This window comes from Ipomoea nil, unplaced genomic scaffold (genome assembly GCF_001879475.1).
Source record: "Ipomoea nil cultivar Tokyo-kokei standard unplaced genomic scaffold, Asagao_1.1 scaffold1834, whole genome shotgun sequence".
NCBI classification, from domain to species: Eukaryota; Viridiplantae; Streptophyta; class Magnoliopsida; order Solanales; family Convolvulaceae; genus Ipomoea; species Ipomoea nil.
This window is the reverse complement of record NW_017618262.1, coordinates 1639270-1663375: the sequence shown is the minus strand read 5'-3', so window position 1 is coordinate 1663375 and position 24106 is coordinate 1639270. Positions and strand designations below refer to the sequence as shown.

The window sequence follows — 24106 nt, the reverse complement described above, 5'->3', positions numbered from 1 at the left end:
TAGTTACTAAAAAAAAAAAAAAATTATAATTAAGCCCACATTTCTTCAATTCTCTTTCTATCTTGCTTAAAACTTATCTGTTCTTTTTCTAAATTTCTTTAATTATCAAAGTTGCAATTTAATTTTCACTTCTCTATCCTAAATAATTGAGCAAGATTATGACAAAATCGTTCAAAATCTGACATAATTAAATTTTCTTCTCAATCAAATCTTTAATTTTAATATATAAAACTGTTAAATTAGAACCTCATTTATGTATAGAAACAGGGTCACAAAAATTCAAAACACTGCCCTGGGTAACACTAAGCATTTTGTTTGGCATAATCGAAAGCACAAAACTGTAAAACACATGCGAAAATAGCAATATTCGCGCAATAAGCAAATTAAATCAAAAGAAACGATTTTATCACATGTAATAATCATGAATTCCTCGAAGCCGACTTATGCGTAGGACCCACTCACCCCTCAATTCTCAGTTCTCACCGCGTGTAATTTTATTCTTATTTTTTGAGCAATTATTTGCACGCACAATCATACGGCCTACATTTTGTTGATTTTTTAATGAGTCAACCCACCGAAACGCGTTGAACTTGGACATACCCGTCTTTCCCGTCCACTTTCCTTTTTACTGCTACACAGTTCAACATTACATTACAGATTGGATAGATACACTCCCCCACTTGCCTTTTTTTTCTTTTTTCTTTTTTAAAGTAATTTCCTCGGCTTCCAAGCAATCTCCATATATCCTTTACGTCTTATCCCCGTCTATTTACATATATAAAAGCACCCACTTCACACCTCTTCATCCTCATCCATATTCATCTGTGTTCTTTGATCTGATAGCTTTAAAGGGTTTCTGCAAGTTTCAGTTTTTATTTGTTTGGTTTTTTTAAGGTTTAAGGTTATGGGGGTACAAGAAGATGTTTTGGACGCAAATCCCATTAAGATTCGGGAAGTTTGGGCGGATAATCTGGAATCGGAGTTCCAGCTCATCAGCCACCTCATCGACGAGTATCCGTACATCTCCATGGATACGGAGTTTCCTGGGGTTGTTTTCAAGCCGGAGAGTCGCCGGCGAGGGCCTTTCTCGGCTTCCGATCGCTCTGCGGATTCCTACCGGTTGCTCAAGTCAAACGTGGATGCTCTGAATCTGATTCAGTTGGGGTTGACTTTGTCGGACGGTAGCGGAAACCTCCCCGTGCTCGGATCTGACGGCCACCGCTTCATCTGGCAGTTCAATTTCTCCGACTTTGACGTGCAGCGTGACCTCTACGCGCCGGATTCCGTCGAGTTGCTCCGCCGTCAGGGAATCGACTTCGACAAGAACCGGGACTGCGGGGTTGACTCGGCCCGGTTCGCCGAGTTGATGATGTCGTCCGGCCTGGTCTGTAACGAGTCCGTCAGCTGGGTCACGTTCCACAGCGCGTACGATTTCGGCTACCTGGTCAAGATCCTCACGCGCCGCTCCTTGCCCGGAGATCTGGAAGATTTCTTGGAAATTCTCAAGATCTTCTTCGGGGATAGGGTTTATGACATCAAGCACCTCATGAAGTTCTGCCAGAGTCTCTATGGCGGGCTAGACCGGTTGGCCAGAACGCTGGCCGTGGACCGGGTGGTCGGAAAATGCCATCAGGCCGGTTCAGATAGCCTGCTGACATGGCACACGTTTCAAAAAATGAGGGATGTGTACTTTGTAAATGAAGGACCGGAAAAACATGCCGGAGTATTGTATGGACTAGAAGTTTTTTAAGATAATTCTAATTGTTAAACAAAAAATAATAATTTTATTAATTCTTTTAGTTAAACATTTTTTTTGCCTCTAATTTATTTTGAGCCTCCTTATTTGGAAAAAAGGTATAAATAAACCATTAAACTATTTGATGAATAGCAATTAAATCGTCAAACTCGCAAATTATGCTGTGTAACTGTGTGCACCACGCTGGTGCACACGGTTGCAAAAATGGCATCGTTTTGATTAAAAACGACGCGTCCGACTTTAAAAAAATAATAATTTTGATTGCCGTTAACGGTATTATGTTGTGCATAATTTGAACTATATATCCAGAATGAATGAACTATATATTCAGAATGAATAAAATATATATCTAGGATGAATGAACTATATACTCTAAAATGAATGAATTTTATATCCAGAATGAATAAATTATATATCTAGAATGAATGAATTATATAGTTCAAATTATGTACAACATAACGCCGTTAACGACAATCGAAACTGATTTTTTTTTTTTAAATCAATTATTCTAAACACTGACTCTAATTGCACCGGAAACTCCTTATTAAATAATTTTTTAAAATATTTATAATATTGTAGAACTTAGTACGCAAATAAAATATTGTAGTTTTAGAAAGTAAACATTAGAATTACTAGAGAAAGAAAAACATAAATTTCGTTTATAATGTTCATTGGTACATAAGATATATATGAAGATGGCATGATGCATGCAAAATAGAATATGGGAAGAGGGAATGTATGTATGCGCTAAACTTGAAAATTCTGTCACGTAACAGCATTGCACCTGCAAATTGAGCCGGCAGTCGGGTCAACAAGATGGCCAGGCCAACCGGCAATGAACAACTATTTTTAAAAAAATATACAATAATGTCTGATGTTCGATTTTTTAATTGAACCAAACATTATGCATTGCTGCTTGATGACCTACACCGTTGACATCTCCGACGTATCCCAACACAACTCTACCTTCTGGATACTTTCAATTTTTTACGCTTACGTTTTAAAATGTTTACTATAATCTTTATATATATATAGAGAGAAAGAGATAGATTAAGGTAAGGTTCAAGTGCGGCGTCACTATTAATAGTTCAACAAATATATATTATCAACATTAGAAAAATGCACCACAAAACACACATAAATTAGGTACACATCACCAAAAATACACCTTTAGGTGTGAGTAAAAATATCATACAGTGTTTAGAAATACACCATTGGGTGTGGTGAGTTATATGGTGTATTTTTTTTGGATCTGTTGTGTATTTTTTGATTTTTTACATTTCATCGTGGTGTGTTTCCCTTAACACTGTTGGTGCATGTTGTTAACACTATTGGAGTATTCTGAAATTTCGCCGCACCGCCGCATTTGAATTTTTTCCATATATATATATATATATATATATATATATATATATATATATATATATATATATATATATATATATATATATATATATATATATATATATATGGGGTCGCGTTCTGGTGCGAATGTCAGGTGCGAAATGAGAACCAATCAGTGCACGCCACGTGTCAGCATTCATTGATCGGGTGCACCTAATTTCACCTATAAGTGCACCTACTTTTGCCTGCAAGTGCATGTAGTTTTTGTCCGCATTCATTGATCGGATGCATATACTTTCACCTACAAGTGCACCTACTTTCGCCGGCAAGTGCATGTATTTTGTCTTGTTAACATTCTTTGATCTGAGTTCGTGCTGTTTGGCCTCGTTTTTGTTCTTGCGGGGAGTTCAGCGGGTAGTAGTACCCGTGAAACCACTCGCAAACATTCATGCAGTGCACCTAGGTGCAACTACTTATAACTATATGTGCACTTAGTATTGATGCTCAGTGTAAATTTTACTTGCACCTATAATACATTTTACATGTACTTGTAATACATTTTTTTAAAATCAGTGTTTCTCATCCATTAGATCTGGACACGTGGACGAATATCAGACATTCACATTTTGCACCTGGGCACTCCATTCGCACCAGATGACCAGAGTGCATTTATATATATATATATATATATATATATATATATATATATATATATATATATATATATATATATATATATATATATATATATATATATATATATATATGTATATATATATATATATATATATATATATATATATATATATATATATATATATATATATATAGAGGGATGCACTCAGGTGCGAATAAGTGCCCAGGAAGGAATATGCGAACGAATCAGCACGCGACACGTGTCCAGATCTAATAGCTTAAAAAAACGCGGTGATATTTTCGTAAATAATTGAACATCGAAGTGCAAGTAAAATCACTTACAAGTGCACTTACTTTCACCTATAAGTGTATGTAATTTTGTCTTGTTAGCATTCACTTCCCGCAAACATTCATGCACTTGGGTGTGCTTATAACTATAGGTGCAACTATTTATAACTATAGGTGCAACTACTTATAACTATAGGTGCACCTACTTTCACCTATCAGTGCATGTAATTTTGCCTTGTTAACATCATTGATCTGAGTTCAGCGGGTAGTAATACCCCTGAAAACCACCCGCAAACATTCATGCACCTAGGTGCAACTACTTATAACTATTTGTGCAACTACTTAGAACTATCGGTGCAACTACTTATAACTATAGGTGCACTTAGTATTGATACTCAGTGTAAATTTTTACTTGAACCTATAATACATTTTACTTGCACTTTGATGTTTAATTATTTACGAAAATGCCACTGCACTTTTTTAAAAAAATCAGTGTTTCTCATCCATTAGATCTGGACACGTGGACAGACAGAATTCATTCCTGGGCGAAGCATTCGCACATGAGTGCGATTATATATATATATATATATATATATATATATATATATATATATATATATATATGTTTAACAACGCGAAACAGTACAAGGCCTTCTTCCATTGTATTTTATAAGCTCTAATCCTATGGGCCTCCATGGTTATTTGTTGATGAGGGGCTAGTATATGACGGCAAATTATTACGGTTGTTATGTCATGCACTACGGTGCTTGATCAATCATCCACTGCACGTTAGACATTATAGTGTGTCTAAATTGACACTGTCTCACGTATTATTTTTATATTATCAAATGAAACTACACTTATATCAAAATGATACTGTAGTTGTGGTGAAATGAAACTACAGTATATATAAAATGAAACTGAATAACATTTCACATATTTGAGTGTATATTGTACAATGAAGCTGTAATTATATTGAAATGATCATGTAGTTGTGTTTTAATGAAATTATAGTGTATATAAAATAAAATTAAATAACATTTTCACATATTTGAGTGTATAAATATTGAATGAAATTGTAGTTATATCGAAATGAAACTGTAGTTGTGTTGAACTGAAACTGTAGTGTATACAAAATAAAACTGAAGAACAAAGTTATTTTTTGCAAAGATTCTGTTTCTTTTCATTAAATAAAACGACGTCGTTTTGACTATTGAGTATTGACAGTGTCAGTTTAGACACACTTTAGTGTCTGACGCGCGGTGCATGATATAATTTGCCAAATTATAACATGGCCTAGACCAGGGTCTATCCTGATTTAAGAATAATCATCAGATTCTGTATTTGCAGTTAACTGTATATGTAAACAAATTCAAAGACGCATCACATGATAATTATAGATACATAATTTAACTTGATAACTACAGACACATAACGGTTAACTGCATGTGTTGGTTTTCAGACTTTCGGAGCAGTCATTCAACACTACTGAAAAAAGTATGGTTTGCCCACACTAAAGGGGGTGGGGTGTGCTGAATAAGTCTAACTATGCTTTACAAATAATGAACCCATTTACAACAGAAACGAGTCTAGAATACACATCTAAATAATCAACATTCAATCAATTTGTATATGCTCAAATAATAAACTTTATGCATATAAATAATGAACCATCAATTAAGTTATTTTCATACTATTTTGTATACATTCAAATAATGAACGTTATGTTTAAAAATAGTGTACCTTAGCTTATACATAAAAATAATGTACTCTATTCATATAAAATAATATACATTGTACATAAAAATAGTATGTAGTACACCTTATACATAATTTACATTGCTCTGTGAACCATGATCTACCTAATAAGCATTTCACCTTTATGGTGTACAAAAATTTAAAAACACGATTAAGACATATTTCTATATAAGAAACTTACTAAAAGCTTTTTGAAAATACTCTCTACATGTGTTTCAAGGTTAATTGAAAAGAAAATTAGATCGAAGAAATAAGTTCTTATTTCTTGTTTTGCCTTATACAATACCATCATGTGTATGTATTACTTTAATTATTTAACTGTTTGAACAACTGATAATCAAATTGTTAATGTAATTGTTAAACAGTTAAAGTATTCTAGTTTAGATTTTTACTCAAGTAAGAATTAGACTGTAAATTTCTTTTATTTTTTATTTTGAATAGTATATAGCTTTACACATCAAAAGTAAAATTAAAGACACTGAGCGCAGAAGGGTTGAATAAATATAGTTAAAGAAACAGGGACACGTAACATGGCAAAGAATAGCGAAACTTGATGTCTTTATCAGATGTTATTAAAGCTGACGAAAGTAACATTATATTATATTCTCCCATCCACACTGTACTGCTATACGTACAATTCAGCTAATTCCTAACATGGCAGCAAAGCAAAACCGATACTCTTTTTCTAACATAAGCATAAAGCATTGAATAGCCATGTGCACTCAACATCACCTTAACGTCTCTCAACAATTTCTACAATTTGTATACTACGAACTTACACAATATTAATATATATTTAATTGATTACCTTATTTTTTATTCACAAGTTCCTTTCAAATACTGTAATTACACAATATTGATGACCCTGTATTGTGAATTACAACTATTATGTGTTTGAATAATTATGGATGCAAAAATGTAAACTTTACTTAAAAATTGTATTACCAAACAAAAGACACTATTATGTATATAAGAAAAGTGTAGAATTGCAACCCATCAATACCCCACCACCGAGGTTCGATCCTGTGACCCTTAAAGGGAGCCACAGAAGTGTCATCTTAGCATAAGGTGCTTGGCTGAGTATTGATTGATATTGTATCGATAAATAGGGAATATGATCACGTATTACATTTATAATTAAGTAATTAATTGTATTGTATTGTTACCAGGCGTAATGTAGAGATACATTGTACCGGTGCAAATATAGGAGAGCAACTCGATCCAGCGGTCCATCTTCGATCACGTGGTTGCCACTGGATAATTAAATGGCCTAATAATGACCATAACACATGCACAGAATTAAGGTGAATATTACGTGTAGCTAGGTTAGCTTAAGTGACCCATCAGCAATAACGTCACCTAAATCTGCGCTTCTTCGATTTTGATTATCGTCGCCGGTTAGAAATACCGCCGGCGCCGCCGTGCCTGATCTCCGTGAAGGCTTGAATGATGATCTCGTGATGCACCGGCGAATTCAACCGCAGGAAGCACTTGAGGAGCTCTTCCAGGCCCTCCTCCGACCACATATCCCTCGCCGCCATCATCTGAATCATCGACTGCCGGAAATCCAGGTACGGATCGTCGGACTCCTTCACGACGGCTACAGAGCCGCGGAAGTGTGACCCGATCTTGCCGCCCTCGTCATCGTCGTCGTTGAGGCTGCGGGAGAAATGCGATGAGGTGGAACCGACGGTGGCGGAAGCTGTGGAGGAACTGTACTCTTCCTCATCGTCAACGTAATTGGATTGGCAGGCGGAAGAAGAAGGGCGGCGGATAGGCGGCGGCGGCGGCGGCGGGGCGGGTTTGTGGGCTTCGGAAATCGGTTTTGGCACTGAGACTTGTGTTGGGTTTGGATTTGCGCAGCCACAGTCTGCATTGTGGCTCATTATTGTGAATATTTTCTTGAATTTCCCAATCTTTTTGTGCTTTGAAGACATTATATTAGTCGTCGTAATAGAAATGGTCAAATGGAGAGGGAGAAGATGCAATTATATATACACACACGCACGCACGTCTTATCGGGAAACCAATTTGCTCTTAAATTGCATTTTTATCCTCCCGTCATACCTATGGTACAATCTTAGTCAGATTATCTTTAGTCCCCAAAGGGAGATTTTAATATTTGAACGAATAAATTAATCACTTTATTAAATGACAAATTAGTGATAAAAATAATCCTTAAGAGATTAAAATCGTAATTTCATGTATGATATCATAATGTGTAATGTAAATTTTACTATATATACATACTAGTATGAAACCCGTGCGATGCAAGACCTATAAATTTGTAGTAGTTAATGTTAATTTTTATATATACATACTAGTATGAAACCCGTGCGATGCAAGGCCTATAAATTTGTAGTAGTTAATATTAATTTTTATTTTTTTTTACACTGTTAAAGTATAGTATGTATATTGTAAATAATGGAATTGACAGTTACATACGTTCATATGGAAATAATTATTATATAAATAAATAGCATGCCTTTTAATAGACTATTTTTATATATGGTTAATTTCATAATTACAAATAAAATTTCTTAATTGCAGGGAGACTTTTGTGACATTCCAATCTGCCAAATAATTTTAAAATAATTTATTCAATCATTTCAAACATTTTAATAGGTTACTTTTAAATTAATATATATAATTAAATTATTCTACCCAATTATATATATAATTCTTAAATATGATCCTAATAACTCTATATGATGTACGATATATATGTATATAATAATATATAAATATAGTATTATCCTATTATACCTATATGTAATTATGGAATTGGCAGTTGCATACGTTCATATGTAAATAATTATTATACAAATAAATAAATATCCTGCCTTTTAATAGATTATTTTTAGATTTTTATCTATGGTAATTAATTTCATAATTGCAAATAAAAATTCCTAATTGCAGGGATACTTTTGTGACATTACAATCTGCCACATAATTTTAAAATAATTTATTATATCATTTCAAACCTTTTAATAGGTTATTTTTAAATTAATATATATAATTAAATTATTCTACCCAATTATATATATCATTCTTAAGGAGAGACTAGATAAGGTACTGGCAACGATGGAGTGGTGTGATGTGCATGGAGGGGCGGGTGTGGAGAATATAATTACTAGTAACTCGGATCATTCGGCTCTGTTTCTTGATATGAATGCACGAAAAAGGGGAGGAGGAAGGATTCCTAGGAGGTTCAGGTTTGAGATGGCATGGCTGCTTGATGAGGGGTGTAGAGAAGTGGTGGAAACTGCCTGGCAAGGGGGGAGGACAGAGGGGTTGTTGAATTGTCAGCAACGATGTGGGGATAAACTGATGCGCTGGGGCGGTGACCATTTTCATAAGTTTGGTGAGCATATCCGGCGACTCCGCAGGGAGCAGGGGCGGATCCGTGGTAAGAGGGATCCGGCATCTTTGACTCAGTTCCAGCTGTTGAATAACCAGATCTCCCAGTTAGAAGCCCAGGAAGATGTCTTTTGGAGGCAGAGAGCGAAGCAGCATTGGCTTCGTGGCGCAGATGCGAATACGAAATATTATCACAGGTATGCTTCTACTAGAAAGAAAAAGAATTCTGTTTCTAAGCTGTTGAATGAGAATGGGGTATGGGTGGAGGGACATGATATGAATAATGTAGTAATCAATTATTTCAATACAACTTTTGCTACTAGTAATCCTGTGTGTGAGGATTCTTTATTTGATGAGTTTGGGCCCCGTGTGACAACTGACCAGAATGAGGCATTGTTGTGTCCTTATGATGTGGCCGAGGTCAAAACTGCTTTATTTGCCATGTATCCTGACAAGGCACCGGGACCGGATGGGATGAATCCTGGATTTTATCAGCGGTTTTGGGATATAGTTGGAGAAGATGTGTCTACTTTTGCTGTTAATTGTTTGAATTCAGGTGAAATCCCGGGTGATTTAAATGCAACTAATATTGTTTTGATCCCGAAAAAGAATGATCCTACAACTGTGGCGGATTTGAGGCCTATTGCCCTGAGTAATGTATTGTACAGGATTATGGCAAAAATGATCGCCAACAGATTGAAACCTATGCTGGGGGATCTGATTTCAGAATCTCAGAGTGCCTTCATCCCAGGTAGGCTTATAACGGATAATATACTTGTGGCGGCAGAGGTGGGCCACTTTTTGAATCGTAAACAGTGTGGAGTGGCTGGGTGGGGAGCGCTTAAACTGGATATGGCGAAAGCCTATGATAGAATGGAGTGGTTATTCTTGAAAAGAATGCTGGAAGTAATGGGTTTTGATGGAAGGTGGATTAAGCTGATAATGACATGTGTTACCACTGTATCATACACTGTGATGGTCAATGGCGTGAGTGGAGGCCAGGTGCAACCAACAAGGGGTCTCAGACAGGGAGATCCACTTTCACCTTTCTTATTTATTATTTGTGCTGAAGGTTTATCCATGCTTTTGCAGAAAGAGCAGGCAGTAGGATCTATTCATGGTTGTAGAGTGGCTAGGGGAGCCCCCCAATATCACACATATTTTTTGCTGATGATAGTTTGTTGTTTTTTAAAGCAAATGTCCAGGAAGCTATGGTGGTTAAGCGGTGTTTGGAGAGGTATGGGGAATTATCTAGTCAGTTGGTAAACTATAGTAAATCTAATATATGCTATAGTAAGAATACTGCGGAACAGATGAGAGAAGAGGTGGCCGAATGTTTGGGCGTGGAACAGGCAAGGAACTTTGGAAAATATCTGGGGTTACCCTCTTTTATAGGGAAAAATAAAAGGGCTGTTTTCTCTTATATAGAAGATAAAATCAGACAAAGAGTTTTCTCGTGGAACAAGAAATTGTTATCACAGGCTGGCAAAGAGGTGCTTTTGAAAAGTGTGGCTCAGTCTATGCCCACATTTTCAATGAGTGTTTTTTTGCTCCCTGAATCAGTTTGCGAGTCGGTACAAAGGGCCATGAATAGGTATTGGTGGGGGAAAGGGCCAGACAGAGGAATCCACTGGAAAGCATGGAAGAAATTGTGTATCCCTAAGAAGTTTGGTGGATTAGGGTTTAAAGATCTGAGGAATTTTAATCTGGCAACGTTGGGTAAACAGACATGGCGTTTCTTAACAAATCCAGGATCACTGCCAGCACGAATATATAAAGCAAGATATTTCCCTAAAACTTCTTTTGTTGATGCAACGAAGGGAAATAATCCCAGTTTTTGTTGGCGAAGTATTATGGCTACTCATGATTTTGTTATTGCCCACGTCCGCAGGAGAATTGGAAATGGCCAGGAGACTTTGATATGGGGTCATCCGTGGTTGCAGGATAATCCTAGTCCACTGGTTCAAACAGTAATGCCTGAACCATTAAGGGATGCAGTTGTTGCAGGTTTAATATATCAGCAAACAAAAACATGGGATCCTCATAGTTTAACAGATTTATTTGAACCTGAGGATGTGGATCGTATTTTGAGAATACCTGTGAGCCCAGACTATAAAGACACATGGTATTGGCATAATGATGCGAATGGTTGTTACACTATAAAAGATGCTTATAGGCGTCTAATGGGAGAATTTAATCACACCTTGGGAGAATTTGATAGATGGATTACATTGTGGAAGTTGAAAGTCCCCCCTAAGTGGAAAACTTTTTTATGGAGAGCGGTATGTGATATACTCCCAACCACAGCAAATTTGATTATAAAGAGGGTAGATGTGAACCCAACATGCATGTTGTGTGGTCTTACAAATGAGAATGTTATGCACTCATTAGTTTTATGTGATTATTCTAGAGCCGTATGGAATATTTCGGGATTGCCTATTATGAATATTTCTTCAACATCTTTCCCGAATTGGCTTATGACTGTTATGGATATGCTCACAGGAGAACAGGTCAGACGCGTTGTGGGGGTCCTCTATTTTTTACGGATGGCCAGAAACGAGGCGGTCTAGCAACATGCGGTACGGAGGCCGGAGGTGGTGTGGCGCCGTGCAGCTGCGGGGGAGGCGAGCTACACGGCACTTCATTCTCGTCCAGAAGCAGCACCGGCCGGCGAGGTGCAGACAGTGGCAGCCGGGCGGACGACATGCTACGTCGACGCCGGATACGATCCGGGGACGGGAAATGCAACCTATGGGGCGGTCTTATTCGATCCGAATGGTTTGTTCAAAGCAGCGGCAAGCGGAAAACTCCCGGGGTGTTTAACTCCTCTTATGGCAGAAGCACTAGCATGCAAGGAAGCCTTGTCCTGGCTTAAAGACCGAAACGAGAACGAGGTCGATATTCTTACTGATTGTCTTGTCTTCAGGAATGCGGTTCATGCAGTAACTACACCGAACTTATCTTATGTTGGAATTGTGATTGAGCAGTGCAGGATAGCTATTAATAGTTTCGTTTTTTGTTCACTTAGTTTTATTCCAAGAACTCTAAATTTACATGCGCATACTCTTGCTAGATTAGCCCATGATCAGGATCATTCTATGTACTGGGATTTAATCCCTCCTGACTCTATCATTCAATTTTTGAATTAATATACTGGTACGCCATATTTCAAAAATATATATCATTCTTAAATCTGATCTTAATAACTACATATGATGTACGATATATATGTATATTTTTTTGGAATAATATATATGTATATAATAATATATAAATATAATATTATCCTATTATACCTATATGTAATTCTGGAATTGACAGTTACATACATTCATATGAAAATAATTATTATATAAATAAATATCCTGCCTTTTCATAGACTATTTTTATATATAGTAATTAATTTCATAATTACAAATAAAAATACAATATGAAAAAGTAATGTAAATCTTTAATGTAAAAAAATACGCAGAATTTCTCCACAAGAAATAACTTAGAAATAGAAAAAAAAAAAAAAAAGAAGTAATTTTACCACTGCATAATTGTAACAACAACTGAATTGAATCGTTGCATGCCATTTGCCCAATTGAAACAAATCTCTCGAGATATGTTGTTGTAGCAAAGAACGCACTCCAGTCCGACGTCATCGCAATGTTGCCCAGGATCCACCACACGAAGTCGCCACCTTCCCATTGCACACGGTTATAGATATGAATCAGGCGCTCCCAGACCTCCCTAGCCTTCCAGCATTTCCTTACAATATGATCAACATCTTCATCAACCTCGGAGCAGAAGACACATGCGCCATCAACAGGGAGATCTCTCCTCCGTCTCTCCACATTGCACGGGATGCATTGATGACAAAAGAGCGGTGTATTCTGCCCTTTAATGGGCTTGGGATAGGAATGTCAGAAAACTTTGAATCCGTACTGATGCAAAAGAGGTTGTGGATTGGATCAATGGGGACGCTGAGTTACTTGGCCCCATTAATGGAATCGTATATGCCTGTAAGGAGTGTATCAACATGGATTGGGAGGTTAGGATTATGAATCTAAAGAAAGAAATCAGAAGATTTTCATTTATGTTTATATTTTTTAATAATACATGTTTATAAAGATAAAATATATTTTATATAATAATAATAATAATAATAATAATAATTTTTATAGAGATATACACATATATACGTAAATAAACAACTATACACATATATATTGTTTTTGGTATGAATAAAACAAATATATATATATATATATATATATATATATATATATATATATATATATATATATATATATATATATATATTCTTTTTATTTTTAAACAAATATACAGTCTATATATAGTTGTACATTTATTTCTATAAATCCATAATGAAATCAATAATAATTTTTTTAAGCAAAAGATACTAACCGTACAATTCATAAATAAAAGATTTTTTTTTTTTTAAAGTAATGAAATGTTTTTAAGTAATCAATTGAGTCATTTTTTTTTTATGAATTTACATATTTTGTTAAATACATGAACATAAAATTTGAATAATTAAAAATAAATCATATCATGTGAAAGATCACATCAAGACGATTAAAACAAGCCTACTATTATATATAGATTAATTAAAAATTAAAGTACATAAAAAATAATTATCATAAAATTAAACTGAATACATCCGAAATTAAACAAAACATACTTAGAATTAATAATCTCCAAGACCACCCCTTCAATATGTTTGCTCGTTAGCTCTATTTGCAACAATTTGCAGTTGCTCATTTTAGTGTAAAATTTCGACAGAGAAGCGCATTATGCACATCGTAATGTTGATTGAGCATATATGGAAACGATATGTTAATTTTGAAAATTAAATGTAATAATTGTTATATGTTATATTATTGTGGAATAAAAATGTTATTTGAATTACAATTAAATTTTATAATAAAAAAAACTAAAGTAAAAATTTATGAGAAAACAAATTATTTTAGTGTAGAAATAGAATTTGGTGTAATGGGTTGGAGATGAATAAAATTTGGTGTAAGAATATGCTGGGAATATTCCTTTTAGTGTAAAATTTAGTGCAGAATTTGGTGTAATGGGTTGGAGATGGCCTTATGCTACAAATACTTGTGGTTAAGAAAGTGGGGGACTCATGATGGAATAATATAATAGTGCTATATTATTATTATTATTATTTATGAGGGAAGATGCAGTCAGAGAAGAAAGAGTCAGGCCAAGAAAATAGGAACATTACGTGGCCTTAATATCAGGGGAGGTTGCAATTTCAGAAAGGTGATATTATATACAGGCTCAGGAAGATAGAGGAAGCCGACGCCAGTCTCAAACATAAAACCTTCTCTTCTATATATATATATATATATATATATATATATATATATATATATATATATATATATATATATATATATATATATATATATATATATATATATATATATATATTCTTTCTTCTTCCTTATATTCCATGGCCATGGCCACCTATGTACATGTACTACGCCTACAACTTAGTGGATTACGGCTTGGCTTAGCCCAAAAAGGCTCATGATTTTCACCGTATTGGTTTCCACGTTAAATATCTTGTGTCCTGCCTATTTATTTCTTATTTATTGATTCCCTGCAATCCGTAAATACATACCCTGGGTCATATTCCTGGATCAATTTTCTCCATCAATATGTATCCTTGTCGATAGTGGAGCAAAGGAAAGTTAAAGACAAGAAAGCTTGTCATGTTATGTGTGTATGTATACTGATGCATGCAGAGGCTAGCTGTGGACGATACAAGTACATATTATTTTTATATTATCAAATTAAATGAAACTGTAATTGAATTGAAATGAAACTGTAGTTGTGTTGAAATAAAACTGCAGTGTATATAACATTTCACATATTTGAGTGCATATTGTGCAATGAATCTGTAGTTATATCGAAATGATAATGTATGTGTGTTTTAATGAAACTATAGTGTTGTAGTTGTGTTGAAATAAAACTGCAGTGTATACAAAATGAAACTGAATAACAGAGTTACTTTTTGCGCAATGAGTGCCATTTTTTTTTCATTAAATAAAACGACGTCGTTTAGAAGCTCGGTGCATAATTCATTATGCTATACACCACGGTGCACGATATAATTTGCATGTTATAACACCTTTAGTCATGTTAACAATTTTTAAGGAAAATTAATTATATTAAAAGTAATATTATAATAATCTATTTAATTATACCATATTTATTTATAATTTAATTAATTTTATCCCAAAATTATTAGCTAACATATTGAAATTATTATTTTTCATATAAACATAAATAATATGTTAATACTGATTTTCATATTGTCAACTCATACAGCAGGTCAAACAAGAAGTCAAGTCAAGAAGAGTCAGTTGAAGATTAGTTTGTTAGTTATAGTTAGTTAACACTGTTTAGCTTTCTACTTCTGCAAATCAGTTAGTTGGCTAGCTTGTATATAGAACAGATAGTTTCCCTCTGTAATACAATTTTGATCTTTCATTCAATATACTTTCATATTCACTTCTTCTTCCCCAATTCTTTCTCTATGGAAAATCCAACATGGTATCAGAGCTTTTAAGCTCATGGCTTGGCAGACACCTCTGAATCGTTCTCAAATGGCAGCAAGTAATCCAGCAATAAGCAACCCAACCATCCAGGCAGGGAACACACCAGCACCAGCTCCGATCTTCAAAACATACGATCCCAAGGATCAGACAGATCCCCTTTACCTTCACCCTAATGAGAGTCCTTCATTACAGCTCGTGACAGTCCAATTGGAGGGCAGATCGAATTACCATCCATGGGCAAGAGCCATGGAGATGGCATTGAGGTCGAAGAACAAGATGGTTCTAGCTAATGGAACCCTAGCAATCCCCAACAAATCAGATCCCAAGTACTTTTACTGAGATCAATGCAATACAATGATCCTATCGTGGATCTCTAGAGCTGTGTCTCACACCATTGGACGAAGCATACTCTGGATTACACTGCTGAGGGTGTATGGAGGGATCTGAAGAAACGATTCAGCCAGCAATACGTCTTCCGCATTGCAGAAATCCAATCAGAGATTTATAGAACAAGACAAGGTACATCATCTGTGAATGACTATTTTACTCAATTGAAACTACTATGGGATGAATTGTTAGTATTGAGACCTGTTCTTTCATGTGAATGCACACCAATCAGTTGTGAATGTGGTAGCAAGATGTCTGAGAAAATTAGGGCACAATTAGAGAATGATATGCTATCATCTTTTCTTATTGGCCTAAATGATGATCTTAATAATACTAAGAGACAGATTATGTTGATGAAACCATTACCTGATGTTGGAGAGGCCTTTGCTATGGTCGCACAACAAGAAAGACAAATTCATGAAGGCTCCAGTTCTGTGAATGAAAGCTTAGCAGGGGCAGGAGTCTTCTTCACAAAGTATGAGAACAAACAGAAACATAAACCAGTGTGTAGTTTCTGTGGATATACTGGGCATACAATTGAGAAATGTTACAAAAAGCATGGGTATCCCCCCCGGGTGGAAGCCAAGAAACAAAGGAATGTGGACTGTTAATCAAGTGCAGTCCACCCCATAAGAACATAGTAATGCAGGAGCTGATTCTTCCTCTTTCAATCAAGAAGATTACAGGAGGTTCTTGGAATTCATGCAGTAGACTAAAGCTATTAGTTCTCCTCTCCAGATGGCTCCCCAAGCAAATGCAATAGCTGCAAATTTCATTCCAGATGCTAAACTGGAAGGTAAGGGCATTCATTCTAACAATGCTTGAACAGACTCAGAATCCTTATGGATCTTGGACAGTGGTGCCACACATCACATTGTCTGCAAGTTAAAGTCTATTGCAAAATCCTAAGAAGGTCCAAGGAATATCTGTTGATTTACCTAATGGCCATCAAGCCCAAGTTTCACATATTGGGACAGTTCAGTTGTCAGAGGATCTAGTCCTATTCAATGTTCTTTGTGTGCCTATCTTTCACTACAACTTAATTTCCTTGGGTGAACTTACAAGGAGATCCAAGTGTAGCATCTTGTTTCACTCTAACAAATGTATTATACAGGATCAACTCCATGGGAGGATGATTGGTGTGGCTGAATTGAAGAAGGGACTTTACCAACTTGATCTCACTGCCTTCATTCTTTGTAAACCTACTGTAAATAGCTGTAGTTTTTGGCATGCTAGATTGGGACATGCCTTAGAAGGCAAGATTAGATTTCTACATTCCATTGATAATACAATATGTAATGACAAAACAAATGTATGTGTTTGTTGTCATTTCTCCATACAAAGAAGATTGCCTTTTAAACCTAGCTCTAATATCTCAGTTAACTGCTTTGATCTTATACATGCTGATATTTGGGGACCCAATCAAACCCCCACTGTTTATGGCTACAAGTATTTCCTCACCTTAGTGGATGATCACAGCAGGGCTACTTGGGTTTATCTGATGAGGTGCAAGAGTGAGGTCAAGCAGCTGTTACAAGATTTCTGTGAGCTAATCAACACACAATTTGGCAAAATTATTATATGTGTGAGGTCTGACAATGGGAAGGAATTCTTCTTGAAAGAATTCTATCAAGGGTATCATTCATCAAACATCATGTATATACACTCCTCAGCAAAACAGCATTATTGAAAGGAAACATGGCCACATCTTGGCAGTGGCTAGGGCTCTCAGAATTCAGGCTCATCTACCTGAGCATTTTTGGGGTGATTGCATCCTTCATGCAGTATACATTATCAAGACTCCCATAAGCTATTTTAGACAACAAGATACCTTATCAAATCCTTTTTGGCAAGGTGCCACAGTATCAACATCTAAGAGTATTTGGCTGTCTAGCCTTTGCAGTTATTCCCAGCTGTCAAAGGAACAAATTATCTCCAAGAGCCAGAAAATGCATTTTCTTGGGCTTTGCTAATGGAGTAAAGGGGTACAAGTTGTATGATCTACACACCAAAGAGCTGTTCTTATCTAGGGATGCTTGCTTCTATGAAAGTACTTTTCCCTATCAAAACAAACAAAGTGCACAGGACAATGAAAACAGCCTGGGAACTGACCTTATTTTACCCTCTGAAGGGGTAACTTACTTAGACATTGATGAACAGGTGCAAGAAGATGTCATCAGTCCAAATGATCATCATCAAGGCCAAGAGGACACTAATGTCCAGGCTCAGTCTGATACCTCAGTTCAAGTAAGGGAGCTCAGTACAGAACCAATCCCTACACCCCCAGTCCAAGTAAGGGAACCAAGAAGATCCACCAGAACCAGGGCCACTCCCACTTATCTTGCTGACTACACCTGTCATAATGCCACTGTAAAAAGGACATCCCCACATGTCATTTCTAATGTTCTATCTTATGATAGGTTATCTAAAAAATTTAAGGCTTTTGCAGTAAATGCCCTGATAACCAAAGAACCCAAGATATACAATGAAGTTATAAAGGAAAGTTGTTGGAGAAAGACAATGGAGGATGAAATCAATGCTTTGCAAGCCAATAACACATGGAGACTGACAGAACTTCCTCCTAACAAAGAACCCATAGGCTGCAAATGGGTGTACAAAACCAAGCTTAAAGCTGATGGCACCATAAAGAGACACAAGGCTAGGCTGGTTGCAAAAGGGTACACACAAACTCATGGCCTGGATTATTTGGACACCTTCAGTCCTGTTGCAAAAATAACCACCATAAGAATGCTACTGGCAGTGGAACCACCATAAGAATGCTACTGGCAGTGGCTGCTATTAAAGGATGGACTCTACACCAACTAGATGTCAACAATGCGGACTCTACACCAACTAGATGTCAACAATGCGGTTCTTCATGGTGACCTAGTTGAAGAAGTCTACATGAAACTCTCTCCTAGTTTTACCCCTCAAAAACCTGGTCAGGTGTGCAGATTGATAAAAAGCCTCTATGGTTTAAAATAAGCAAGTAGACAGTGGAATATGAAGCTGACTCAAGAGTTGTTACATATGGGTTTCAGGCAAGCTCTATCTGATTCCTCTCTATTTCTCAAAGGTGAAGGAGATAATTTTGTGGCCCTACTTGTCTATGTTGATGATGTTGTAATAGCAAGTCCAAATCAAGTTCAGCCGATCAAAAGGCATTTAGACAATGTCTTTCATATTAAAGATTTAGGCTTCTTGAGGTTCTTTCTTGGGTTAGAGATTGCAAAGAATAGCTCTGGAATTTCCATGACACAAAGAAAATATGCATTAGAACTCTTGGAGGAAACAATATTTACAGACTGTACAGACTGCAAGCCAGCAAAAACACCTATGGCTACCTCAGCAAGGTTCAGCAAAGACATTGGTGAAAAACTTGAAGATGTCTCTCAATATAGAAGGTTTGTGGGAAAGCTATTGTATCTAACAATCACAAGGCCTGACATTAGCTATGCCACCCAACAATTATCTCAATTTTTAGATTGTCCTACCAACATACATATGCAAGTATGCCACCCAACAATTATCTCAATTTTTAGATTGTCCTACCAACATACATATGCAAGCAGCTCACAGAATTCTAAGATACATTAAGGCAGCCCCAGGTCAGGGTATCTTCTTCTCAGCAAAGTCTTCTTCCTTACAGCTGAAGGGATGGGGATTCTTCTCAGCAAAGTCTTCTTTACAACGGAAGGGATTCACTAATTCAAACTGGGATGCTTGTTCAGACACCAAGAGATCAGTTACACTGGAGGTATCTTGGAAATCCAAAAAGCAGGTCACAATCTCAAGGAGTTCCTCTGATACTCCTCTGATACAGAGCCACCTCACTGGTATCTTGGAAATCCAAAAAGCAAGTCACAATCTCAAGGAGTTCCTCTATACAGAGCTTTAGCATCTACCGCATGTGAGCTTCAATGGCTTCTGTACCTTCTGCAAGACTTAGGGGTGACTGAAAATCCTTCAGCTTATTGTGACAACAAATCTGCCATTGCCATAATTGAGAACCATGTGTTCCATGAAAGAACAAATTAAAACATATTGAGTTAGATTGCCACTTAGTAAGGAAAAAGCTATAAAAAGGAGTCCTAAAACTTCTACATGTCTACCTCCAACTCTAATCAGCTTGCAGATGTCTTTACAAAACCCCTTGCACGGAATAGTTTCCATAATCTTATTTGCTACATAATATGTATCTTCCAGCTTACGGGGGTGTCAACACACACATACAGCAGGTCAGACAAGAGTTAGTTGAAGAGATTAGTTTGTTAGTTAACACTGTTTAGCTTTCTACTTTTGCAAATCAGTTAGTTGACTAGCTTGTATATATATAGAGTATGTAATACACTTTTGATCTTTCATTCAATATACTTTCACATTCACTTCTTCCCCAATTCTTTCTCTATGGAAAATCCAACACATATTTATACAATTCTCTTTTTTTCAAAATATTAGAATTTACCTGTATAACTATAATTGAGAAAGTATATATAAAACATATATTACCTTGGAAAGAATAAGAAACTACAATTGAAAAAGTATAAAACATATATTACCTTAGAAAGAACAAGAAAGTTTCAGCATTGTATTACAAAATATCCTTCCAAATTTACTAAGACTAAAACTAACTGTATTTACCCCTTTGATAAAGAACTCTTCATCCATGCATGCAACAATCAACAGAGAGAGATTATGCAAATGACCAAAATGGGTAGTACTTCTGCTAGCTTTCACTGTCACTGTCACCGGCGCCGGCGCCGGCGCAGGAAGCAAAGAAAGTTGAGAGAGTTGAGCAGGCACTACTGATCTTCCGAGCGACGCAGCGAAAAGGGCGACAAAACATAACTTCTCTGACCCTACGCATCTTACTCCGCCGGCGATGATGACGCATGGTCGGCCGTAGATGTGCATCCCGGCGGTTGAGACTAGGGTCTCCGGTGCACGTCGACGTTGGGGATAATATGTCCTTTAAAGAAGTGTACTTGTATGGAGTTGAAGAAGGGGTTAGTATGTCCTCTAAAGAAATGTATTTGTATCGAGTTGGAGAAGGGCTGCGGGGGCGGGGGCGGCGACGGCGACTTTGGGTTGCTCCGGAGGAGGAGCTGTGGCGGAGCAGACTCCGGTTGGTAGTCGAATTCATATCTTCTAAAAATTTATACAGTAAGGTTTTTGTACATTAAGTTTATGGACTCATGGGATTATATATTGGTATCATAGATAGGTTATATGTCTTTCTTAATCATAATTTTAAGTAGATAAGGATTCTACTACTCCTATTCAGGAAGAATTAGGTCAAATAATCCCTTTATCCATCCAATAAGGTTTGATCGAATACATACAAGTCCTATATGATCTTATTACTATTCATATTAAAATAACTAGCAGGATAATATAATGGGAACTTGATTAACAAAAGCTTATGTTATTACACAGTAAACTTTGGTCATTCTTAGGTGGGGTTTATTTGATTAAATTATGATAGCATCAAAGAATGTAATTTGCAAAAATTTGACTAAATTGTTGAACTAAAACAAATTAAATTCAGTTAAATGATTGATTTTTTTTAAAAAAAAAAAATCTGTAATTCACCTATTAAAATTATAGAGGCATACAATTATTCTATTTGTAGATAAACTCATGCATGTTTCTGTCGGTCTAGGGTGTAGTGGAGGACCCTTAGAGTTAGAAATTCAAAGGGTTGCTACGTTCACCCAAGACATTACTATTTTTACTCAAATATTTTTCGAACTTAAATTTATTTTTTATTTGTCTTTTTATACAAATAAAATTAATGTATAAAAAAATATCATTAAAAAGCTCTTTCATGATAATTTTAAAAAAAAATAAATATAGGTACATGAAGTCAATATTTTAATTAGTATAAAGTTTATGTATATTAAGCTTTGTTTTGTGAATGAATTTACTACAGAGTTAAAAAAATATATAATATGATTTATCAAGAGTTTAGTGTTTAACTGTTTATGTATACTAAGGCTTAGATTTATAATCATATAGAGCAAATTTTGTAAACATAGTAAAAGATGAATGCTATTAAACATGGCAAATTATGCCCTGGACCCGTGTCCACAATGAGTCCAAAACGACGTCGTTTTTCAAAAAAAAAAAAAAAAACGCGTCATTTAGTTATTAAAAAAAAAAAAAATCGCGCGTGTTTTGCCGTTAACGGCGTTATTATTATTTTTTTTGGATTATGAATGTACAGTTATGCCGTTATGAATGTACAGTTATGCAATTATGAAATTATGAACACAGAGCTCTAACATTATGAACTTACAATTATGAACATATAGTGATAAAATTATGACCATGGAGCTTTAAAATTGTGAATATAGAGCTTCGAAGATTATGAATGTACAGTTATGGAGTTATGAATCTACAGTTATGAGATTATGAATCTACAGTTATGGAATTATGAATGTACAGTTATTGATCGAATTATGAACAAAGAGCTCTGACATTGTGAACTTACAATTATGAACATATAGGGCTGTTAACGAACCGAACATAAACGAACGGAGGTTGTTCGTGTTCGTTTGTTAAGGAATTTGGAGTGTTCGTGTTCGTGTTCGTTTGTTAAGGTTTTTGAAAATCCTGTTTGTGTTCGTTTGTTAAGCGTTCGTTAGTGTTTGTTAACGTTCGCGAACATGTTCACGAACGTGTTCGTTAACGTTAACGAACATGTTCGCGAACGTGTTTGTTAACGTTCGTGAACACGTTCGCAAACGTGTTCGTTAACGTTAACAAACACGTTCACAAACATGTTCTTTAACAAGCACGTTCACGAACATATTCATTTACGTTCATGAATACTTAATAAAAAAACACTTGCACATGTTCATGATCACAATTCGTTCGTGAACAATAAATAATATACGTTCACGAACAATAATCAAACAAACAACACAACTACAAAAGTAATATAATATAATATAATATATGTTTGTGAACATGTTCACGAACATTATTAAACGAACACAAACGAGCTTGTTCACGAACATTATTAAACGAACATAAACGAGCTTGTTCACAAACATTAGTAAATGAACACAAACGAACTTGTTCACGATCTCTTAGCAAACGAGCTTACAACTGTTCAAGCTCTGTTCGTTTATTAACCGAGCTCTAAATTTTGTTTGTTAATGTTCATTTACCTTAACAAACGAACATAAACGAACGCTTACCGAACACGAACACGAGTAGTTTGCCGAAAGCTCTGTTCGCTAACACCCCTATGAACATATAGTGATAAAATTATGAACATAGAGCTCTAAAATTGTGAACATAGAGTTTCGAAAATTATGAATGTACAATTATGGAGTTATGAATGTACAGTTATGGAGTTATGAATGTACAGTTATTAACATATAGTAATAAAATTATGAACATATACTCCTATAACGAAGCAGTCTGTAATTTTTTTTTTTAAAAAAAAGATATAACAGTGCCTAACGGCACTGTTACCCGTGTCCAGCATGCATGCTGGACACGGGTCCATAGCATAACGATTGATTAAACATAATGTGTCTGCAGTGTATTGTTTATGTATATTAAGCTTTATTTTTATGGCATATAAAAGAAACGTTATGAATTTACTACAAAGTGAATAGAAATAGATATAACGTATCTTATTATGTACATTAAGCTTTGTTTTTATGAACATATAAAAACAGTATGAACATCTTTCCAAAAAAAAAAAAAAAAAAAAAAAAAAAACAATATGAACATAATACAAGATTAATGTTATTAAATATAATGAATTGGTTGGTGCCATTAAGACTTCATTTTTTTATTATGTCCACCATGTAAGGTGGACCCTTGTGCACAATATAATTTTTGCATTTTTAGTTTATTTTTAATGTATTTTAGAATGTACATTAAAAATGAACATATTTCAAAATATAATATATATACTAAAAATGAACATGTAGTACAATAAAAATGAACTTGTGTGTTAGTGATCGACGAT

General features: G+C 35.5%; 3 protein-coding genes across 3 annotated transcripts; 2 read left to right on the top strand and 1 right to left on the bottom strand.

The window, feature by feature from the left end:
- The first annotated feature begins 788 nt into the window (after positions 1-788).
- LOC109193169 (probable CCR4-associated factor 1 homolog 9) lies at positions 789-1805 on the top strand. The gene has a single exon (XM_019344017.1). It carries the CDS (start codon positions 905-907, stop codon positions 1748-1750), a length of 846 nt encoding a protein of 281 aa, XP_019199562.1. The 5' UTR covers positions 789-904; the 3' UTR covers positions 1751-1805.
- Positions 1806-7159: 5354 nt separating this feature from the next.
- LOC109192915 (transcription repressor OFP8-like) lies at positions 7160-7776 on the bottom strand. The gene has a single exon (XM_019343630.1). It carries the CDS (start codon positions 7717-7719, stop codon positions 7168-7170), a length of 552 nt encoding a protein of 183 aa, XP_019199175.1. The 5' UTR covers positions 7720-7776; the 3' UTR covers positions 7160-7167.
- An 11175-nt stretch (positions 7777-18951) lies between these two features.
- Positions 18952-20014, top strand: LOC109192828 (uncharacterized mitochondrial protein AtMg00810-like). The gene is made up of 3 exons (XM_019343530.1): positions 18952-19064; positions 19158-19503; positions 19601-20014. The coding sequence occupies exons 1-3, from the start codon at positions 18952-18954 to the stop codon at positions 20012-20014; spliced, it is 873 nt and encodes a 290-aa protein (XP_019199075.1).
- The last annotated feature ends 4092 nt before the right edge of the window (positions 20015-24106 follow it).

Excerpts from the sequence above, each read along its gene's own strand:
- LOC109193169 (XM_019344017.1), top strand. The coding sequence starts at position 905 with ATGGGGGTACAAGAAGATGTTTTGGACGCAAATCCCATTAAGATTCGG.
- LOC109192915 (XM_019343630.1), bottom strand. The coding sequence starts at position 7,719 with ATGTCTTCAAAGCACAAAAAGATTGGGAAATTCAAGAAAATATTCACA.
- LOC109192828 (XM_019343530.1), top strand. The coding sequence starts at position 18,952 with ATGCGGACTCTACACCAACTAGATGTCAACAATGCGGTTCTTCATGGT. Across the intron at positions 19,065-19,157 it reads CCTCAAAAACCTGGTCAGGT|GCAAGCTCTATCTGATTCCT; the intron begins GTGCAGATTGAT and ends TATGGGTTTCAG. Across the intron at positions 19,504-19,600 it reads TTGGTGAAAAACTTGAAGAT|ATTGTCCTACCAACATACAT; the intron begins GTCTCTCAATAT and ends CTCAATTTTTAG.